Raw genomic sequence first — 17,569 nt, 5'->3', positions numbered from 1 at the left:
ATAAGTTTCAAGTTCCTTGTAAACATCCCATTCTGTGCTTTGGAAGGTGCTCCTGGGAACGAGCCTGCAGAAGTTTCTCTTCTCTACTTGGGAGACATAGAGATCTCAGAAGATGCCACACTGGCGGAGCTGAAATCTCAGGTCAGACTTCTTCCCTGCACCATAACTTAGTGGTAATGTGACTTCTTCCAGTGAGATATTAATATATTCTTCTATCTCCTTTTCCCTCAATTACAGTCTGTTCTGATATGGCATTTGTCATATGCCATGTTCAGTGGTGAGTACCCGCAGGCAACACACGCCCATGGTGCAGACGGCTCCTCGTGGCCTCACGGGTCCCTCTGACAGGCATGCTGTGCTTTTGTTTCAATCTATCCTCAGTGACTTGCGGCTTTTGTTCATTTTTATTTTTTAGGGACACATGGTTTCTTGGAACATTTGTAAAGCATTCACTTTATACCTTTATTTACATTGTTTGTGTACCATTGTGACCCATACGTTAAATGTTGTTATGAAAAGCTACGTTACCAGTTTCCCAGGCGGTCAGAACACCAGCTTTTATGTTAGGATGCTAACCTAGATATTGTGTTGGCATTCACAGAGGAGGAAGGTTTTGTCCAAATGGAAAGGCTGGGTTAAGTACAACGAAGTGTTGAAGAAGCATCTGCCTACTGTTGGACTGAAATGAGCATTCCTTTCTTCTCTTAGAGGAGAAACTGGGGGGGCCTATATATGACTAGCGCTTGTTGATGTTTGGCTTTTGTGTGCCCTCAGCATATGAAATACCCTTCCTCAAGAAAAAGCAGACATTGGCTGGGTATGGTGGCTCACACCTGTAATCCCAGCACTTTGGGAGTCCGAGGTGGGCGGATCACTCAAGGTCAGGAGTTTGGGACCAGCCTGGCCAACATGGTGAAACCCCACCTCTACTAAAAGTACAAAAAAGAAAAAAAAATGCCAGGCGTGGTGGTGCACACCTGTAATCCCAGCTACTCAGGAGGCTGAGGCAAGAGAATCACTTAAACCCAGAGGGGGAGGTTGCAGTGAGCTGAGATCGTGCCACTGCACTCCAGGCTGGGCAATGGAGGGAGACTGCATCTCAAAAAATAAAGAAAAAAGAAAATTATTCTCATGAGAACAAGTGGGAAGATACTTTTTTTTTTTTTTTTGCTTCGTATCAGGTTGAGAGATACAAAATTACTGTTTTTAGGTCAAAAAATGGATGAATATTCATAATTTTATGGACTCCAACCTAAGTGTATCAGTAGGGGCTTAAAGTGATCTAATCCTGCAGAATTAGAACAAGCAGTTTGGACCTACTGATTGCAACCAAAGATTCTGAAATATTTCAAAATCAAAAGCTGACTCATCAGCAGAGCAAACATTGGTGGAGAATTGCACTGGCATGGAATAAGGCTGATGAGTCCCTGCTATACTATTAGACCTGACTCTGCCCTGGTGAATTCTACTCACATGGAAGTTAATTCCAAAGTTTCCTTTTTCAAATGTGATTAAAAAGGAGCTTTTGGCTCAGATTTAGAGATAAGAGAACTCACTTCTTCCTCAAGCTGATTTCGGTGCAGAGGAATATGAAGACTGCTCAGGGTTAGTGTCATTTGAGAGAGAGAGATTCCTGTGACTTTTAAAATGATGTTCTCATTACTTGAGAGACTCTTTCACTGAGATGTCACTGTGTAGTGCTTCATTTTTTTTCTAAAACAGTATGTTTTGAAGAGTGCTTTTTAAAACCATTGGAGAAATGTCTGTTTCTTTTTCTAGGCCATGACCTTGCCCCCTTTCCTGGAGTTCAGTGTCCTGTCCCCACCCCACCTCAGAGCCTGGACGGTGGAGAGGAAGTGCCCGGGCAGGCTTTTACGAACTGACCGGCAGCCGCTCAGGTAGGTTCCTTGCTGGACGAAACGCTGTCACTCTCTGCTGCCGCCACACTGGCTAATGCAAGGAATAGAGGAAGAATTGCTCTTCTGAGCTGCGTGAAAACAGAAAGCCCATTCCTGGGCATGCCACACTTGTGACTTGGGTGATACTTTTCATCATAAACCCCAAGACTTCAGTTTTCCATGTTAAGTATAAATGTAGCGTTGTGTATTTTTTCTGTGCTCCAGTGACTGTGACATTATACAACTTAAAAGCATTTGGAGTGAGAAGAAAAGTAGGAGCAGCTGTTTCTCACTCAGAAATGTTGGATTCAGCTGATCCTCCTTCTGAAACTTTGAACTTAAAGAGCAGGTTTGGTTCATTTCCTTTGCAAAAAGCAGCCCTGAGCCTGCTTTTTCTTTTCTTTTCTTTTTTTTTTTTTTTAAATAGACAGGGTCTGGATGCGTCGCCCAGGCTGGAGTACAGTGGCGTGATCATGGCTCAGCTACAGCCTCAACCTCCTGGGCTCACGTGATCCTCCCGCCTTAGCCTCCCGTGTAGCTGGGACCTCGGGCATGTGCCATGACACCAGGCTAATTTTTTGTTATGACAAGGTCTTCCTGTGTTACCCAGTCTGGTCAGGAAATCCTAGCCTCAAGCAGTCCTTCCACCTTGGCCTCTCAAAGTGCTGGGATTATAGGCACGTGAGCCACTGTGCCTGGTCTTTTTTTTAATTCTTCTTGAGACGGAGTCTGGCTCTTGTCATCCAGACTGGAGTGCAGTGGCATGATCTTGGCTTACTACAAACTCCACCTCCCAGGTTCAAGCGATTCTCCTGCCTCAGCCTCCTGAGTAGCTGGGATTATAGGCACCCACCACCATGCCTGGCTAATTTTTGTACTTTTAGTAGAGACAGGGTTTCGCCATGGTGGCCAGGCTGGTCTTGAACTCCTGACCTCAGGTAATCCGCCCACCTTGGCCTCCCAAAGTGTTGGGATTATACACGTGAGCCACTGCGCCTGGCCAACGCTGCTTTCAGTTAGTTCTGATTACCATCCCAAAGTGACTGGCATGAGAATCTTAACCCTGACTGAACATAGGGAAATGTCTTTGGCAATTTGGCTATCTTCCCAGAGCCGGACCTACATGTTTAGTAAGAAATGACTCAAGTACCTAATAGTAACCACAGCAAGGATTCTCATTTTTTCCCTTTTCCAAAAGCTTGGGTGTTCTTATAAGTACTCAGAAAACAATCCTTTGCTCAAGAAAAAGGCTTAAAATTGAGAAAAAATTATTTAAGAAAATTAAATGTTATGTCACTCAATATTATTTTGTTTCACTTATTATCAGGGAATATAAACTAGGGCGGAGAATTGAGATCTGCTTAGAGCCTCTTCAGAAAGGAGAAAACCTGGGGTAAGAAACTCTACTCTGCATCGAAAGTGGCACACACATATATTAACATAGTTTGCCTTTTTAAGGTTTAACAACTTAACAGTGCAGTGTTTTTTTTCACTGTTTCTAAGTAGCCTAGCAACTTAAAATGGATTGTGTTCCAGAAATGTGTTTGTATGTCTGTGTCTAAAACTTGGAACCTATTCTCCCGTAAAAATAGTAAGGGAGAATTAATTTTTCAGTAACCCTGAAGTGCATATTGACCCCATGGTGACCCTGAAGTGTCAGCAAGAGGCCCACCCACAGCTGTCATAGTGTGTCCCGACAGTCCGCCGCCCAGCAGATTTATCCTTGCTCCCTTCACTCTGCCCCTTATTCTGCTTTATTCATCCTCATATCCCGACAGCTTCTGAACTCACCGACGTATTTGTTAGTATCTGTCTCCCACTACTAGAATGTAAGTACTTGATTCATTGCTATATTCTCAATACTTAGAATAGTCACAGTGCCCATGTCCTAGTCCATAATTATTTATTAAATAAAGATGCACCCAAAATTGTCTACAATCAAACCATCTTGTTCTGTTTTCACTGTAGGAAAATGTTTTACAAGTCCTTTTGTAAATATCATGAACTATTAAGATTTGCTGTAGCTGTTATGATGTGAATATTCTTCTTGTTGTCTGCTTATTATATGAGAAAGCACTCTTTCAGCCATGTCTAACCTGTATTTAATTTTAGTGTTTTTATAAAAACAATTCTTAATACAAGTTGTACAACCAGAAATAGTTTCCTGGAGGGGAATTCCAGGATCAAATGGTATGGACATTTTAAACCTCTTTAAATAGTTAAATATTTTTCAGATAAGTTGTACCAGAATATGAGTGTTTATTTTACCTTGCCCACAAACCAACATTGAATATTTCATTGTCTAGATGTTTCCTAAATTGATAAATGAAAGATGATTATTTTGTTCTCATTTGCTGCAGTGTTTTGATGACTAGTAAGCTCAGGCATTCATGCAAACTGTATTTTGTGAGTACATGAATGAATTATTTCATGTATTTTGCCTGTTTCTGCAATGAAGTCTAAGGGAAAAGCTCTCTTGAAATTTGTGTGAGCTCTTTGTGATTTTGACCCTTTGTCACAATGGTTGTAAGCAGTGTCAGGTTTTGATAGACACAGTGCCTTTTGTCCTCTTGAAGAGGAGCTATGCACCTCTTCAGGCCCCTTCCGTGGGCTCTTCTGTCCTTGGCTGACCTCCAGACCATTCCTGCTCTCCTCAAGGAGGCCTCTAGTCCCTCCTGTTTCTCTCCAGTAGCCTCTGTCCCCTCCTTGGCAACTTCAGCATCTGTGCCAATGCCCTTTCCCTCCTCTGGTCGCACTGTGCTGGGTGAGGCCCTTCTCCCTGGCCAGCAGCCCCTCCCCTGTGGGGACGCAGGACTGTGCATCCTCTGCTCTTGCACTCTGCACTCTTCTGATTCCACAGGCCCACATCCTCCCATGTGCTCTCTTTCTTACAGTCATTTCTTTTCTCTCATTGTGTCACCTCTTTTGATGGTAGAAACGCTGACAGAATTACATCATCTAAAAATCGGTCATTGTCTCAGCATCCTAAGAACCAGTTTTCATTTCCCCCACAGCCTTCTATTTCTCATCTGTAGCTTTTCCTCCATGGCCTCTGCTGACCTCTGCACGTCTCTGTTCCTCCTGACTTGCTGAGTGTTGCTCTTTCTCCTCCTCCTGCCAGGGTTTCCCATCTCCCACAGCTGCAGCCATGTCCCTCACCCCCACGTGTCTCTCTTCCCAATTCCAGCCCTCAGGTTCTTCTCCCTGGGTACCTCACAGCGGCCCAGATGGATAGCCCCCAAAATCAAAGGCGCAAGTGCCTGCCTCGAGCCCACTCTCCTCCTGCCAGCTGCTGGGCTGTCAGGCTGGGCCCCTCTCACCCTGTCCCCCTCCGCCAACTCTGTCCTTTTCTCCTGCACTGAGGAAGGTTCCCTACCCTCTCTGCGGGGCTCTGCTGTGGACTGAGAATGGGATCTTTGCTTCCACTCTTCATCAAGATTGAAGGAAATTGAAGTGGGGAATAAGGATTTGCCACTAGCATCCAGCATTTAGGGAAAATCTCTCCTTATAAAAACCAGAAGGCCGGGCGCGGTGGCTCACGCCTGTAATCCCAGCACTTTGGGAGGCCGAGGCGGGTGGATCACGAGGTCAAGAGATCGAGACCATCCTGGTCAACATGGTGAAACCCCGTCTCTACTAAAACTACAAAAAATTAGCTGGGCATGGTGGCGCGTGCCTGTAATCCCAGCTACTCAGGAGGCTGAGGCAGGAGAATTGCCTGAACCCAGGAGGCGGAAGTTGCGGTGAGCCGAGATCGCGCCATTGCACTCCAGCCTGGGTAACAAGAGCGAAACTCCGTCTCAAAAAAAAAAAAAAGAAAAAAACAGAAAAGCTGGAGGGGAAGCTTTGCCCACCATGCCTCAAGTTACCATGAGGTTTTGTTTGTTTGTTTGGATTTGGCACTTGACAGTTTTCTGGTGCAGCCCACAGGACGTGCTGCTGAGGACACAGATGCGCATCCCCGGCAAGAGGACCTATGCCCCTGCCCTGGACCTGGTGTGGGACACGGCCCAGGGCAGGACTCCTGGCTCCCTGAGGCAGAGGGTTGCTGATTTCTATTGTCTTCCTGTGGAGAAGATTGAAATTGCCAAATACTTTCCCGAAAAGTTTGAGTGGCTTCCGATATCCAGCTGGGTAAAGTTGCGGGGCTGTCACAGAGAAGGGGGGCTTACTGGCATAGCAGTGAGGTTAGCTGCAGTTTTTCACAGTGAGAGAGAATTTAGTGAGAACTTAAGAGAGAATTTAGAGAGAATGTGACAGAGAATTTAGTGAGAACCGAGTGAGATAGAATTTAGTGAGAATGTGAGAGAGAGAATTTAGTGAGACCTTGAGAGAATTTAGTGAGAACGTGACAGAATTTGGTGAGAACGTGTGTGTGTGAGAATTTAACGAGAACTTGAGTGATAGAGAATTTAGTGAGAACTTGAGGTTGAGTTTTGCTTATTTAAGATGTTCGATTTTCCCATAGAACCAACAAATAACCAAGAGGAAAAAGAAGAAAAAACAAGATTGTTTGCAAGGGGCACCATATTACCTGAAAGACGGAGATACTATTGGTGTTAAGGTAAGCTGTTTAACAGCAGATTTACCACTTTGACAAGACATGAGGGTCACATGATTTTATAGAGACATTTTATTGAATCTTCAAGATGTAGATAATCCCATTTTATACAAACTGTTTCAGAGAATGGATTAAAAAAGAGGGAAAACTGGACAACTGACTTTACAAGGCCACTGGAACCCCAGTATCCAAACTGCCAAGGACAGTAAAATAAAATACAGACCAGTTTCACTTCTGACCATAAATGTAAAATTCTAAGTAAAATACTAGCAAGTTCAGCCCAGAAAGTATGTTTTAAAAAATATTACTGTGTGACATGATGTCAGATATCCAAGGAATTGGAGGAAGGCAGTGTGAAGAATAGATTATGTAAGAAATATCCTGCCAGACTAAAGAGATGCAGAAAAAGCATAATATCAAATTTATTACTAAAAGCCCATGTTCATTCATGACTTTAAAAAGGAACTTACAGCCAACTAGGAATCGAAGGACACAGCTTAACCTGATGCATATACCTACCCAAAGCCTCTAGCAGCAACACAGTGACAGCTTCAAAAGCTTCAATTTGCATTAAAGTGGGACCCAAAATAAGTATTCCCTTAACCACCCCTTCTGTTGAACACTGCGCTAAACAACACGGGCAGTGTGTGGCCTCCCTCCCTGCCAAAAGAAAAGTAAATACAAATTGAAAGAGAGATAAAAGAAATTTTAAAAGGAACATGTAAAACCGTTCTTACAAAGGAGGTTTAAGGGCGGGCACAGTGGCTCACGCCTGTAATCCCAACACTTTGGGAGGCCAAGGCAGGTGGATCACTTGAGCCCAGGAGTTCGAGACCAGCTTAGACAACTTAGCAAAACTTTGTCTCTACAAAAACATACAAAAATTAGCCAGGCATGGTAGCACACGCCTGTAGTCCCACTACTCAAGAGGCTGAGGGAGGAGGATCACTTGAGCTAGGGAGTGAATGTCACAGATCACGCCACTGCACTGCAGCCTGGGCAACAGAGATCCCATCTCAAAAAAAAAAAAGAGATTCAAGAGATTATACACAGATAAATGATTTGATCTGATAAGAGAATTCGAAAGGTTCCAAGATCAGTATAAAACCGTCTGGAGAATATACAAAAACATACTTACAGTGATAAAGCTTCTGTGCGACACAGAGCCACGTTATGTTCTTGGAAACCTCGCAATAGTAAGTGTATCATTTCTTCCCAAGTCTGTAAATTCAGTGCAATTCCAATGACAATCCATAGAGATTAAACAAATTGATAGCACAAATTCATATACTAGATCAAAGGGCCAAAGAGCTAAGGTTTTCTTTTGAGACAGTGTCTTGCTCTGTCGCTTAGGCCGGAGTGCAGTGGGACGATCTTGGCTCACTGCAAGAATAAAAAGGACAGGGTCCTTGCCTTACCGAGTGTTGACTGATCACAGCTGTGGTGACAGTGTAGCATCGAAGCAGGGGTAGACAAACAGGTTCATGGACAGGGTGGACAGCCCAGAAGCAGGATCACACATGGAAGGAAACGTGACAGATACTTGAGGCAACATTAAAAAATGGGTTATTCAATGAATGGTGCTGGGAAACTTAGTTCTCTGTATATAGGCAAATCATATTCATTAATTTTCATAAATAAATTTTATACAGGTTGAGTATCTGTTATTCAAGATGCTTGGGACCAGAACTGTTTCAGATTGCAGGTTTTTTGGGGGTTTTGGAATATTTGTATTATACTTAAGGGTCAAGCATCCCTAATTCAGAAATCTGAAATCTGAAATGTTCCATTGAGTTTCAGATTTCTGGATTAGGGAGGCTGAACTGGAATCAGTGTAAGGCCCCATAAAACCCTTACTTACCTTTGCTCACACCATAGTTAACAGGCCATCCAGTGAAAAGCACTCATTTTCAATCTTTAGAAGATATAAGAAAATCTTTGTCTTCAGGTCAAGGATTTCTTTTTTTGGGGGGCATGGGTGTCTCACTCTGTCATCCAGGTTGGAGTGCAGTAGTGCGATTTCCACTCACTGTAACCTCTGCTTCACAGGCTGTAGTGATCCTTCCACCTCCCAAGTAGCTGGGACCACAGTCACGTGCCACTACACCCGGCTAATTTTTTGTATTTTTGGTAAATACAGCGTTTTGCAATGTTTCCCAGGCTGGTCTCGAACTCCTGAGTGCAGGCAGTTCACCTGCCTCAGCCTCCCAAAGTTCTGGGATTACAGGCATGAGCCACCACACCTGGCAAGAAGGATTTCTTAAACAAAAAGTGCAAACTGTAAAAGAGTTGATAAATTTGGTTACATTAGAAGTAAAAATTTTTTTTTGGCCGGGAGCGGTGGCTCAAGCCTGTAATCCCAGCACTTTGGGAGGCCGAGGCGGGTGGATCACGAGGTCAAGAGATCGAGACCATCCTGGTCAACATGGTGAAACCCCGTCTCTACTAAAAATACAAAAAATTAGCTGGGCATGGTGGCACGTGCCTGTAATCCCAGCTACTCAGGAGGCTGAGGCAGGAGAATTGCCTCAACCCAGGAGGCGGAGGTTGCGGTGAGCTGAGATCATGCCATTGCACTCCAGCCTGGGTAACGAGCGAAACTCCGCCTCAAAAAATAAAAATAAAAATAAAAGAAGTAAAAATTTTTGTTCATGAAAGGAAACCATAAAAACAGTGAAAAGGTAAGTCACAAATAGGAGAGACATACGCAGTGAGACAGCAGCAGGTTATTCTCCGCATATACAGCAGACCTTCTACAGATTGGTCATCAAAAAATGACCAAACAGAGGAGAAGCAGACCAAGATTATCATCTGGCAGTTCACAGAGAAGAACAGAATGGCCAGGAAACACAGGAAAAGGGAACCCACTTCCCAAGTGAGCTGGGAACTGCAGAATCCAGCAGAGAGCTGCCGTTGCTAATGAGACTGTCAGAACGCCCACACACGGCTGGGCGCAGTGGCTCACGCCTGTAATCCCAATACTCTGGGAGGCCCAGGTACTCTGGAGAGCAGTTTGGTGTTATTTTAGTACACAGATGCTCAGTGAGTCCCACTGCTAGCTATATTCCCTAGAGTAACTTGCCCATAGGTGTACAGAGACATAGACTTGCTCACTGAAGCACTCACTAGTGGTAACAGAATGCAGTGGAAAGAAATTAAGTGATAAGGTGTCTTTTTTTTTTTTTTTCTTAAGACAGAGTCTTACTCTGTCGCCCCGGCTGGAGTGCAGTGGCATGATCTCAGCTCACTGCAACCTCTGCCCCCCGGGTTCAAGCAATTCTCCTGCCTCAGTCTCCCAAGTAGCTAGGATTACAGGTGCACACCACCACACCCAGCTAATTTTGGTATTTTTAGTAGAGATGGGGTTTCACATGTTGGCCAGGCTGGTCTCAAACTCCTGACCTCAGGTGATCCACCTTCCTCAGTCTCCTCAAGTGCTGAGATTACAGGAGTGAGCCACTGCACCTGGCCAAGTGATAAGTTCTTAAGGGGATAAATAAATGGGGAAAAATGTATTAAACCAGAGTGGCATACATCAGCATTAATATACGCCCAGATATTTAATGTTGAAAATGAAGTCACAGAGTGATCATTTATATAAACTATGTAAAATGCTAGGGGGCTGAGCGTGGTGGCTCATCTCTGTAATCCCAGCACTTTGGGAGGCCAAAGCAGGCAGATCACTTGAGATCAAAAGTTTGAGACCAGCCTGGAAAACATGATGAAACCCCATCTCTACTAAAAACACAAAAATTAGCCAGGCGTGGTGGCCTGTGCCTGTAGTCCCAGCTACTCGGGAGGCTGTGGCAGGAGGATCACCTGAGCTGGGAGGTAAGAGTTTGCAGTGAGTGGAGATCATGCCACTGCATTCCAGCCTGGGTGACAGACTGTGTCTCAAAAATAAAATAAACAAAATAATGCTAGGGATTGCTGAGGGCCGTGTCTCTAGGTAGTAATGGAATGAAAGTGAGGATGGGGCAGTGACCCAGCCCCAGTATAGTGGTCACCTCTTGGGCACGGAGGGGCATCAACAGAATCTAGTAAGTTTTTTCCTTTAAAAACGAAGTAAACATGGTAAAAGGTAAATACTCTAGGTAACAGTTACTGAGCATTTGACTACATGCCAAACACTATATACTAGCCCCATCCATGTTCACATGTAATTCCTATAATCTTCATAACAGCCTCCAAAGTAGGTGCCATTGTAAGATGGGGGAAGTGAGACCCAGAAAGGTTATGTAACTTATTCAAGGGTGCACAGCTCGCATGTCCATGGATTGGAGCCCAGGCAGTTTGGCCCTGGTGCCCTCGCTGATCAGGCCCGAGAACATGGGTGCATGGGTGTCTGTTCCATCACCTCTGTATTTTCTCTTACTTTGTAATGTTCCACAGTTGTTTGTTTGTTTTTGAGACCATCTCGCTCTGTTGCCCAGGCTGGAGTGCAGTGGTATGATCTCAGCTCACTGCAACCTCCACTTCCTGGGTTCAAGCAATTCCCCAGCCTCAGCCTCTCCACAATTTTTAAAACATGTGTCACAAGCAGTTTACTGAAATAGAAATTACAATATTTGCTTATCATGTCAGTGTATTGGAATAGAGACAATAATATGTGTCACAACGTGTTCCTGGCAGAGGTGGGGCACTGAGAAGCACACAGACCCTCCTGCAGAGCCTGGTTAATATCTTAGTCATTGAAGGGTCGAACTGTGATGTGTAACCAGAACCAGCTCCCCCACATCTACCCCTGAGAATGCAGCCAGCAACCTGGGCAGCCTCTAGCATGAATGCCCCAGGCCCTGCGCTGCATCTCTCCTGACACGCACCTCCTTTCCCGGGTGCACTCCTGAGGCATCCTCCCTGTGGACAGTGTTTATGGAAATAACATGTGTGTGGAAAATGACCTGCAAGTCCTAGGAAAGGGAGGAGGCTTGCCCATCACTGGCACGCACTGAGCAGCCTGTGTTTGCAAACCCAGAAGTTAAGGCTTGTGGGAGATGCCAAGGAAGGAAAAGCCAAGTTGGTGCCTCTCAGAAACTGGGGCTGGCTATAGAAATACAGAGGGGAACACAGACTGACAGCACCTATAAGGCAGCAAACAGCTGTGCTCCCAGGGCGGCGACGAGAGACCGGGTGCCGATGTGGATGATCTGTGCTTCGTGTTCTTGCCTGGTCACCCTTTAAAGCCGCCTGTTGGGCCACTCCCAGTGGGAGCTTCTGGAGCTGAAGGCAAAGGTCAGATGGCTGCAAATTAATTTTCCTCATGATGTTCTTCCTGCTACCCCCCCCACCCGTGTTTTCGTCGAGCAAGAGGATTTTTTTTTATCAGTTATTAACCTAGTTTATGTAAATTTGGATCTCTCCTTTTGTCAATATAGGTAGTTTTTTTAAAGATGCCTCTTTTAAATGTAGGCTAAAAAGATGTCTGAAAACACTGCTCATAAATTCTTTTGAAATGCAGAATCTCCTGGTTGATGATGATGATGATTTCAGTACAATCAGAGACGACATTGGAAAAGAAAAGCAGAAACAGCTGGCTCTGGGGAAGAGGAAAAGGTAATTCTGGGATCTGCACGGACCCACAGCTGGCAGAGTCCTCTCCGACTCTCTTGCTCCTGCCTGCAAACTGGTAGGGGCTGGGAACGCTTGTTGATTCAAATCACATTCAAGGGCGCTGGTGTGGCAGGTCCTTCTCCCTCTCCTTGAGTGCCTCCTCCTGGAGCTTTCTGTAGAACAGGTGATGTCCACGTGGACCACTGAGGCACGATGAGGAGACCACGGATCCACAGTTAGGCGGTCACCCTCCTTCCTCCCCATGCACAGCCTCGCCCTCTGCCTGGGTCTGGGCTTTCCTTCAGGTTTCCATGCCCTCAGGTCTCCAGCACCACCGCGTCCTGCTGCCGCCTTGGCCCTGCTGTGGTCTCCCTGTCCTCCCTCTCTGTCCAAGGTTCCCAAGAGCCTGGCCACTCCTCTGGGGGAAGCTGCCGTGGCTTCAGCGCTGCTGCCGCCTTCCTCCAGGGCACTGCCTCGCTCTGCTCAGGTCGTTCCCTCTCTCCCTCCTCTCCACGTGGCACCGCCTGCTCTTGCTTGGCCCTGTGCTCACTGCCACCAAAGGAAGCACGTGCTGCTCTAAGGCAGGCCAAGCCACAGACTGTGCAGCCGGCTCTCTGCTGGCCTCCGGGCCACACACAGCTCCCCAGGAACTTCCACTCCGCACACCCAGACCTGGGGCATGAGGCACCGTGGGCACTGTGCTCTCCACCACCACAAGTCTGGGGACCTGCCCATGGAATCAGCCCCATGCAGGCCACCTCTTCCTCCTCACTCCAACTCACCATCTCAGGGACTCTGGGTCTCTCCTAAATCTTCCTGCTGTTATGTTCTGACCGCTTCTGCCCTGGTGGATTTCATCTTTTCCTGCCCAAATGACTGCAAGAGCCTCATCTGGCCCTGCTCACCCTAATCCCCCTCTCCTCCTGCCTCTCAGTTATTGTCTGCCCGTGTGCCAGTGACTCCATGCCCTCTGCCACTGGGGAAGAGAGGTCCAAGGTAGAGGTGGCAGGGAGGTGGGCATGACCTCATGACTGGCAGAGGTGAGGATTCGAGCGTGGTTAGAGACTACTAGAGGGTGTGAATGGGGACACCTTGACATACTTGCTGGCTGCTTCATGGTAGGTTCTAGGAGGTAGAAGTGGAGTCAGGGAGTCAAGGGAGGAGACTCCCCGAGTGAAGACGGTGGCAGGTGGGGACTTGTTGGGGGAGACGGTAATGAAGGAAGGGCTTACAGAGTGCCTACAAGTCTGGGTACTTTGTATTGCTACAAAAGGGGTTTTAAGCCCTTGAGCATGCTACATACTGTGACAGAGTCAAGGGCACTCCGCACCTGGAACAAGAAGGCTTGGGGACGTTCACCTCCCCAGAGGCCTGGCGCAGTTTGCCGCGGTTTAATGTTCCCAATACTTGTAACCATTTTATGTAGGCACTCTGCAAGCCCTTCCTCCATTACCGTTCCCCCTCAGCAGGGCCTGTGTGAGCTCTGCTAGCAGCAGGGTGGCCTGTCATTCACAGCTGGACCCTCAGTACCTAGAACGGTGCTGCCCTAGCTGCTTAGTAGACACTGTTCAGTGAGTGGGTTCATTCATTCATTCTGGAGGTGCAACAGGGGGTCCTCTGCAGCGGCATCTCAGACTGTGATGCCCTGCTTCCCTCTGCCAACCTCCCCAGCCCCTCCTCCAAGGTATCGCCCCTAGTCCTGGGGTCCCTTCCTCTCTGCTCTCCGGAAGCACCAGGATGGCAAAGAACATGTGTCCTCACCCCCATTTGCAGCTCTGCAGCCCACAGGTCCTGGTTCCCTCAGAGACCTGGGGACATGGGAGAGGGGCCTCAGCGCTGGGTGCTTCGGGGTTTTCTTCCTCAAAGTCCAGACACACACACACAGGTCAAATTCTGTGTCTAATACATAGAATACATAGACACTAAAATATTGCATTTTTCCTCATTTTAAATGTGATGCCACTGACTTCACCAGGCTTCTCACACACATTCTCTGTCAAAGCCTTCGCTGTTACCAGGGCTGTTATTTAGACATCCAACAGTTTTCCAGGCCCTAAAATCTCCATTTTCATCTGTCGTGCTTCATACAGCACATTTTAAAACTCTGTGTTGCTGTCACTGAAAACCTCATCTTAAGCTTCACACATGCTGTTTGCAAACAGTAGACCACTGGTGCCTTCTGAACACCATGATGTAACCACTTACAACGTTGTTTTTATCTATTTTTTGGAGTAATAGAGTCACGTGCTTTCAAAAGGCACCAAAGAGGTTCACTGAGAAATCTCTGCACTCCTATCCCCAGGTACACAGCCTCTCCCAGATGGGCCAGCGTGACGGGCACCTGCGTCTCCTAAGAGAGACCTGCATATAGGGGCAGATGAGCTTTCCCTTCTCTTTTGACACAAGAACTTTCTTGGTATCCTTGCTGTTTTCACACACCAGTGTGTACCCAGCTGCCCCATCTCGTGGTGGGGGCATGGTGTCCTTATGCCTGGGTAGACCACAGTTTAGGCGACATATGCCCACCTCACGCACTTCCAGGCTATTGCCAGATCTGTCACCATCACAGTGAATAACCTTGTATATTCACCATTTTGCAATACAGATGTGGCTGTATCTGTAGGGCAGATTTCTGCAAGTGGAATTGCTAGGTCAGAGGTATGGCTGTAAACATACCTGCAAAAAGTAAGAAAAAGGCAACCAATCCAATACAAATACAGGAAAGGGTAAGAACAGTTCATAGACAAGGAACTGCAGATGGCTTGCCAACACAGAAAAATATGCTCAGCCATTCACTCATGGTAGAAGAGATACAGACTGAAGCTACTCTGAGACAGCACCACACGCCCACCAGCAGCGCTGAAGTGGAAAAGACCCATGTGCTGAGGATGCAGAGCGGATGTCATCCCGTGTGTGGGTGTGGAACTGGCACAGGCACTTTGGAACTTGGGACAGTACTTTCTTCTGCATCTCCTGCGCACTTCCCAGTACCCAGCCATTCTACTCCTCTAAATGTGGAAATGTGCCCACCGAGATGTCCCCAAAAATGCACAGCAGCTTCATTCAGCATGGCCAGATTCTAGCCATGTTGAAGGAAAGGCTGCTCAGCAGCGGAAGGCAGGTGGGCCATGGCGGCTTCCTGCTGGGGACTGCGCAGCATAGGCAGGCCACACACATCAGGCTGGGCCGAAGCACCCGCTACAGAGCACCTGCTGCACAGGGCCATGGGCCAGGGGGTCACAGTGAAAGCCAGTATCCTGGGTGAGATGCCGAGTGGTGTTTCTCTCAGGACAGGACTGAAGAGACAGAGGCAGCCGCTGCGCCATGTCACACAGGTGTGCATGATCGTGACGAGTCACACGGTGTGCTTGCCGTGTGTGTGTGTCTGCCAGTTGTGCCCTCCAGGTGTTACTCTTCCATTTACAAAGTAAGGAAAGGAAGGTTTCTCAGCTGTGAGGCGTTTTCGCTGAGCAGATGTGGAAAGCCCCAGAGTCTGCACCATGCCAGGCCGCCAGGACAGGGCAGCCACAGGCCTGGCACAGGGCTGGCAGCAGGGCAAACTGGGACCCTCTGGCAGGTGGCTCGGAAATATCTGTCCAGTTGCAAATGCATGTCCCTGCGGCCTATGAAATTAGAGTGTATTTTGGAGTCTTTGTGAACCCCTCACCCTGGTACCTACCACGGTCCATGAGTCAGTGACTGTCTCTGTGTCTCCGCAGCCGAGAAGCCCTCCATGAACAGAGCAGCTACATCCTCTCCAGTGCAGACACGCCTGCCCGGCCCCGAGCCCCAGAAGCTTCTCTTTCCATCCACGTGGGGAGTTTCAGATAGCCCTATACAGCTCCTCTCCCAATGAACTCTCCAGCTGATGTCACGAACGTGGGTTTCCTGGGCATGGGGACTGACTGACGACTGACTGCCTGGCTGCCTGGAGCCTCCGATCCCAAAACTTCTGCTTCCTTTGAGCACAGGGACTGCTGCTCTGAGGCCCAGCCAGTGCACATGGCCACTCAACTCTGCAACACGCAGCAGCCACGGGGGCTGGCCTGGCACAGGCCTGGATGCCACCCACGCAGCTGCCAGTAGGTGCTGAGCTCTCACACAACACCTGGCCCCAGCTGCCTTTTTCTGCTTTTAACCAGAAACTGCACAACGTGTGCATGAACTGCATCTATGCAGGCAGCGCATGCTGTCACTCTGCTGGGGGAGGTGCGTGCGATCAGCCCACCTGCTTTCCTGTGTTCAGATGACCGTCATTTGCCCTGACTGGGTTCTCATAGCGTCGTCTCAGGCCAGTGCCCCACCATGCTCGTGCTGAGCTGAGCAGAGCAGAAGCGGGGTCTGCTTTCCTGACCTCATTTCCCCCACTCATTCTGGCCCCACACGCTCCATGTCTGCCCTTTGGTCTGAGTTAAAACTGCGATGCTGAAAAGTGCGAGCTCTTTCCACAAGGAGGAGCCAGACAGGGCGCCCTCCAAGGGTGAACCCGCTCTGCTAAGCCAGGGCGGCCGCTGCGTAGGTCCACAGCCCAAGGGCCCAGTGTCTCCTCGGCACTCTGTGACATGAAGGTTCTTGGATCTCGAGGACTGTGGCTGCTGCCATCCACAGCGCCTCAGCCTCTCTTCCTGTGTGGGAGGGAGCCAGGCAGGGCCGTGGCAGACAGGGCTGGCATAGCACAGGTTCCAGGTGTCCTGGGCGGCCTAAGTGGGTTCCTGAGTAGCCTCAATGAAAACACCTGAGAAGAAAACGTCAACTAAGTAAGGGTTTTTCCACTTAATTCAGCCCAGATCTCTAGTCAACTTAAAGGACTTAATTGGCATTTGTGAGAGAGAAATAACACCTGTGTCAATGAATTGACAGCGAGGTACACAGATGGTTGACTTTCCCAGACAGCAACTTAGTGGAAAGCAGCATCCCTGAGTCGGTGTCACCTGGGCCTCATAGTTTCTCATCAGCCTCATCACTGATGTGAAGCAGCACTGAAGTGTGAGGGGCAGAAAGGACACTGCCGGCATCAGGCACTCCCCTGCCTGTGACTCCTTTCCAACAAGCTGACGCTGAGCCGGCAGCCCGCTCTGCCCCATGTCCTCCTCCCAACAAGGTCAAAACCACTACCAGACAAGCCGCGTCGCTTCTGCACACGTGTCTGCGAGCATCTGTCGTCGAGGTCTCTGTGTTTCTGTGAAGCACTGTGCCATAAGGACTGGACTCTGACTCGCAAGCTGCCTTCCAGCTCCCAAACACTAACCCCGCTCAGGAGACTCACACTGAGTGTAGACTGCATCTTTATAGAGGGAGATGGAGGCTTCTCATGACACCAGAGATGTTAAGTATCGTGACCGGAGCTGGGCGCCCAGCCCTTCTGTAAGCTGTTCTGTTTCCGTGACTGACATATTTCTGTAGAATGTCCCTTCATCTCATCTTGACATAATGAATACTAACAAAATCGCTGAAAAGCTTTGCTGTTGAGAGGCCAGAAGCCTCCTGGAGTGTCTCTGGAAGTCCCATGACGCACGTGGGTTGAAGTGCCGTCCAGCAGGGTGTGCGTCCGGGCCGGCCT

General features: G+C 47.9%; 1 protein-coding gene across 7 annotated transcripts in view; it reads left to right on the top strand.

The window, feature by feature from the left end:
* USP40 (ubiquitin specific peptidase 40) overlaps positions 1-17,569 on the top strand; it is a 103,346-nt gene that overhangs the window by 72,130 nt on the left and 13,647 nt on the right. For 2 of the 7 annotated variants that reach the window (XM_017537687.2, XM_017537686.2), the window contains 7 exons: positions 47-141; positions 1,780-1,898; positions 3,226-3,291; positions 5,822-6,032; positions 6,367-6,462; positions 11,918-12,012; positions 15,729-17,569. In XM_017537687.2, coding sequence (XP_017393176.1) covers positions 47-141; positions 1,780-1,898; positions 3,226-3,291; positions 5,822-6,032; positions 6,367-6,462; positions 11,918-12,012; positions 15,729-15,840 — 794 coding nt within the window. In that variant the 3' untranslated portion in view covers positions 15,841-17,569. Of the gene's footprint in view, positions 1-46; positions 142-237; positions 278-1,779; positions 1,899-3,225; positions 3,292-5,821; positions 6,033-6,366; positions 6,463-11,917; positions 12,013-15,728 lie in introns of those variants that run through there. The other 5 variants (XM_037741747.1, XM_037741744.1, XM_017537689.2 and 2 more) reach the window with 5 other exon arrangements.

This window comes from Cebus imitator, unplaced genomic scaffold, assembly GCF_001604975.1.
Source record: "Cebus imitator isolate Cc_AM_T3 unplaced genomic scaffold, Cebus_imitator-1.0 Scaffold106, whole genome shotgun sequence".
In the NCBI taxonomy this organism is placed as follows: Eukaryota; Metazoa; Chordata; class Mammalia; order Primates; family Cebidae; genus Cebus; species Cebus imitator.
Note: the sequence above shows the minus strand (reverse complement) of the source record. Positions and strands in the feature narration are given on the sequence as shown.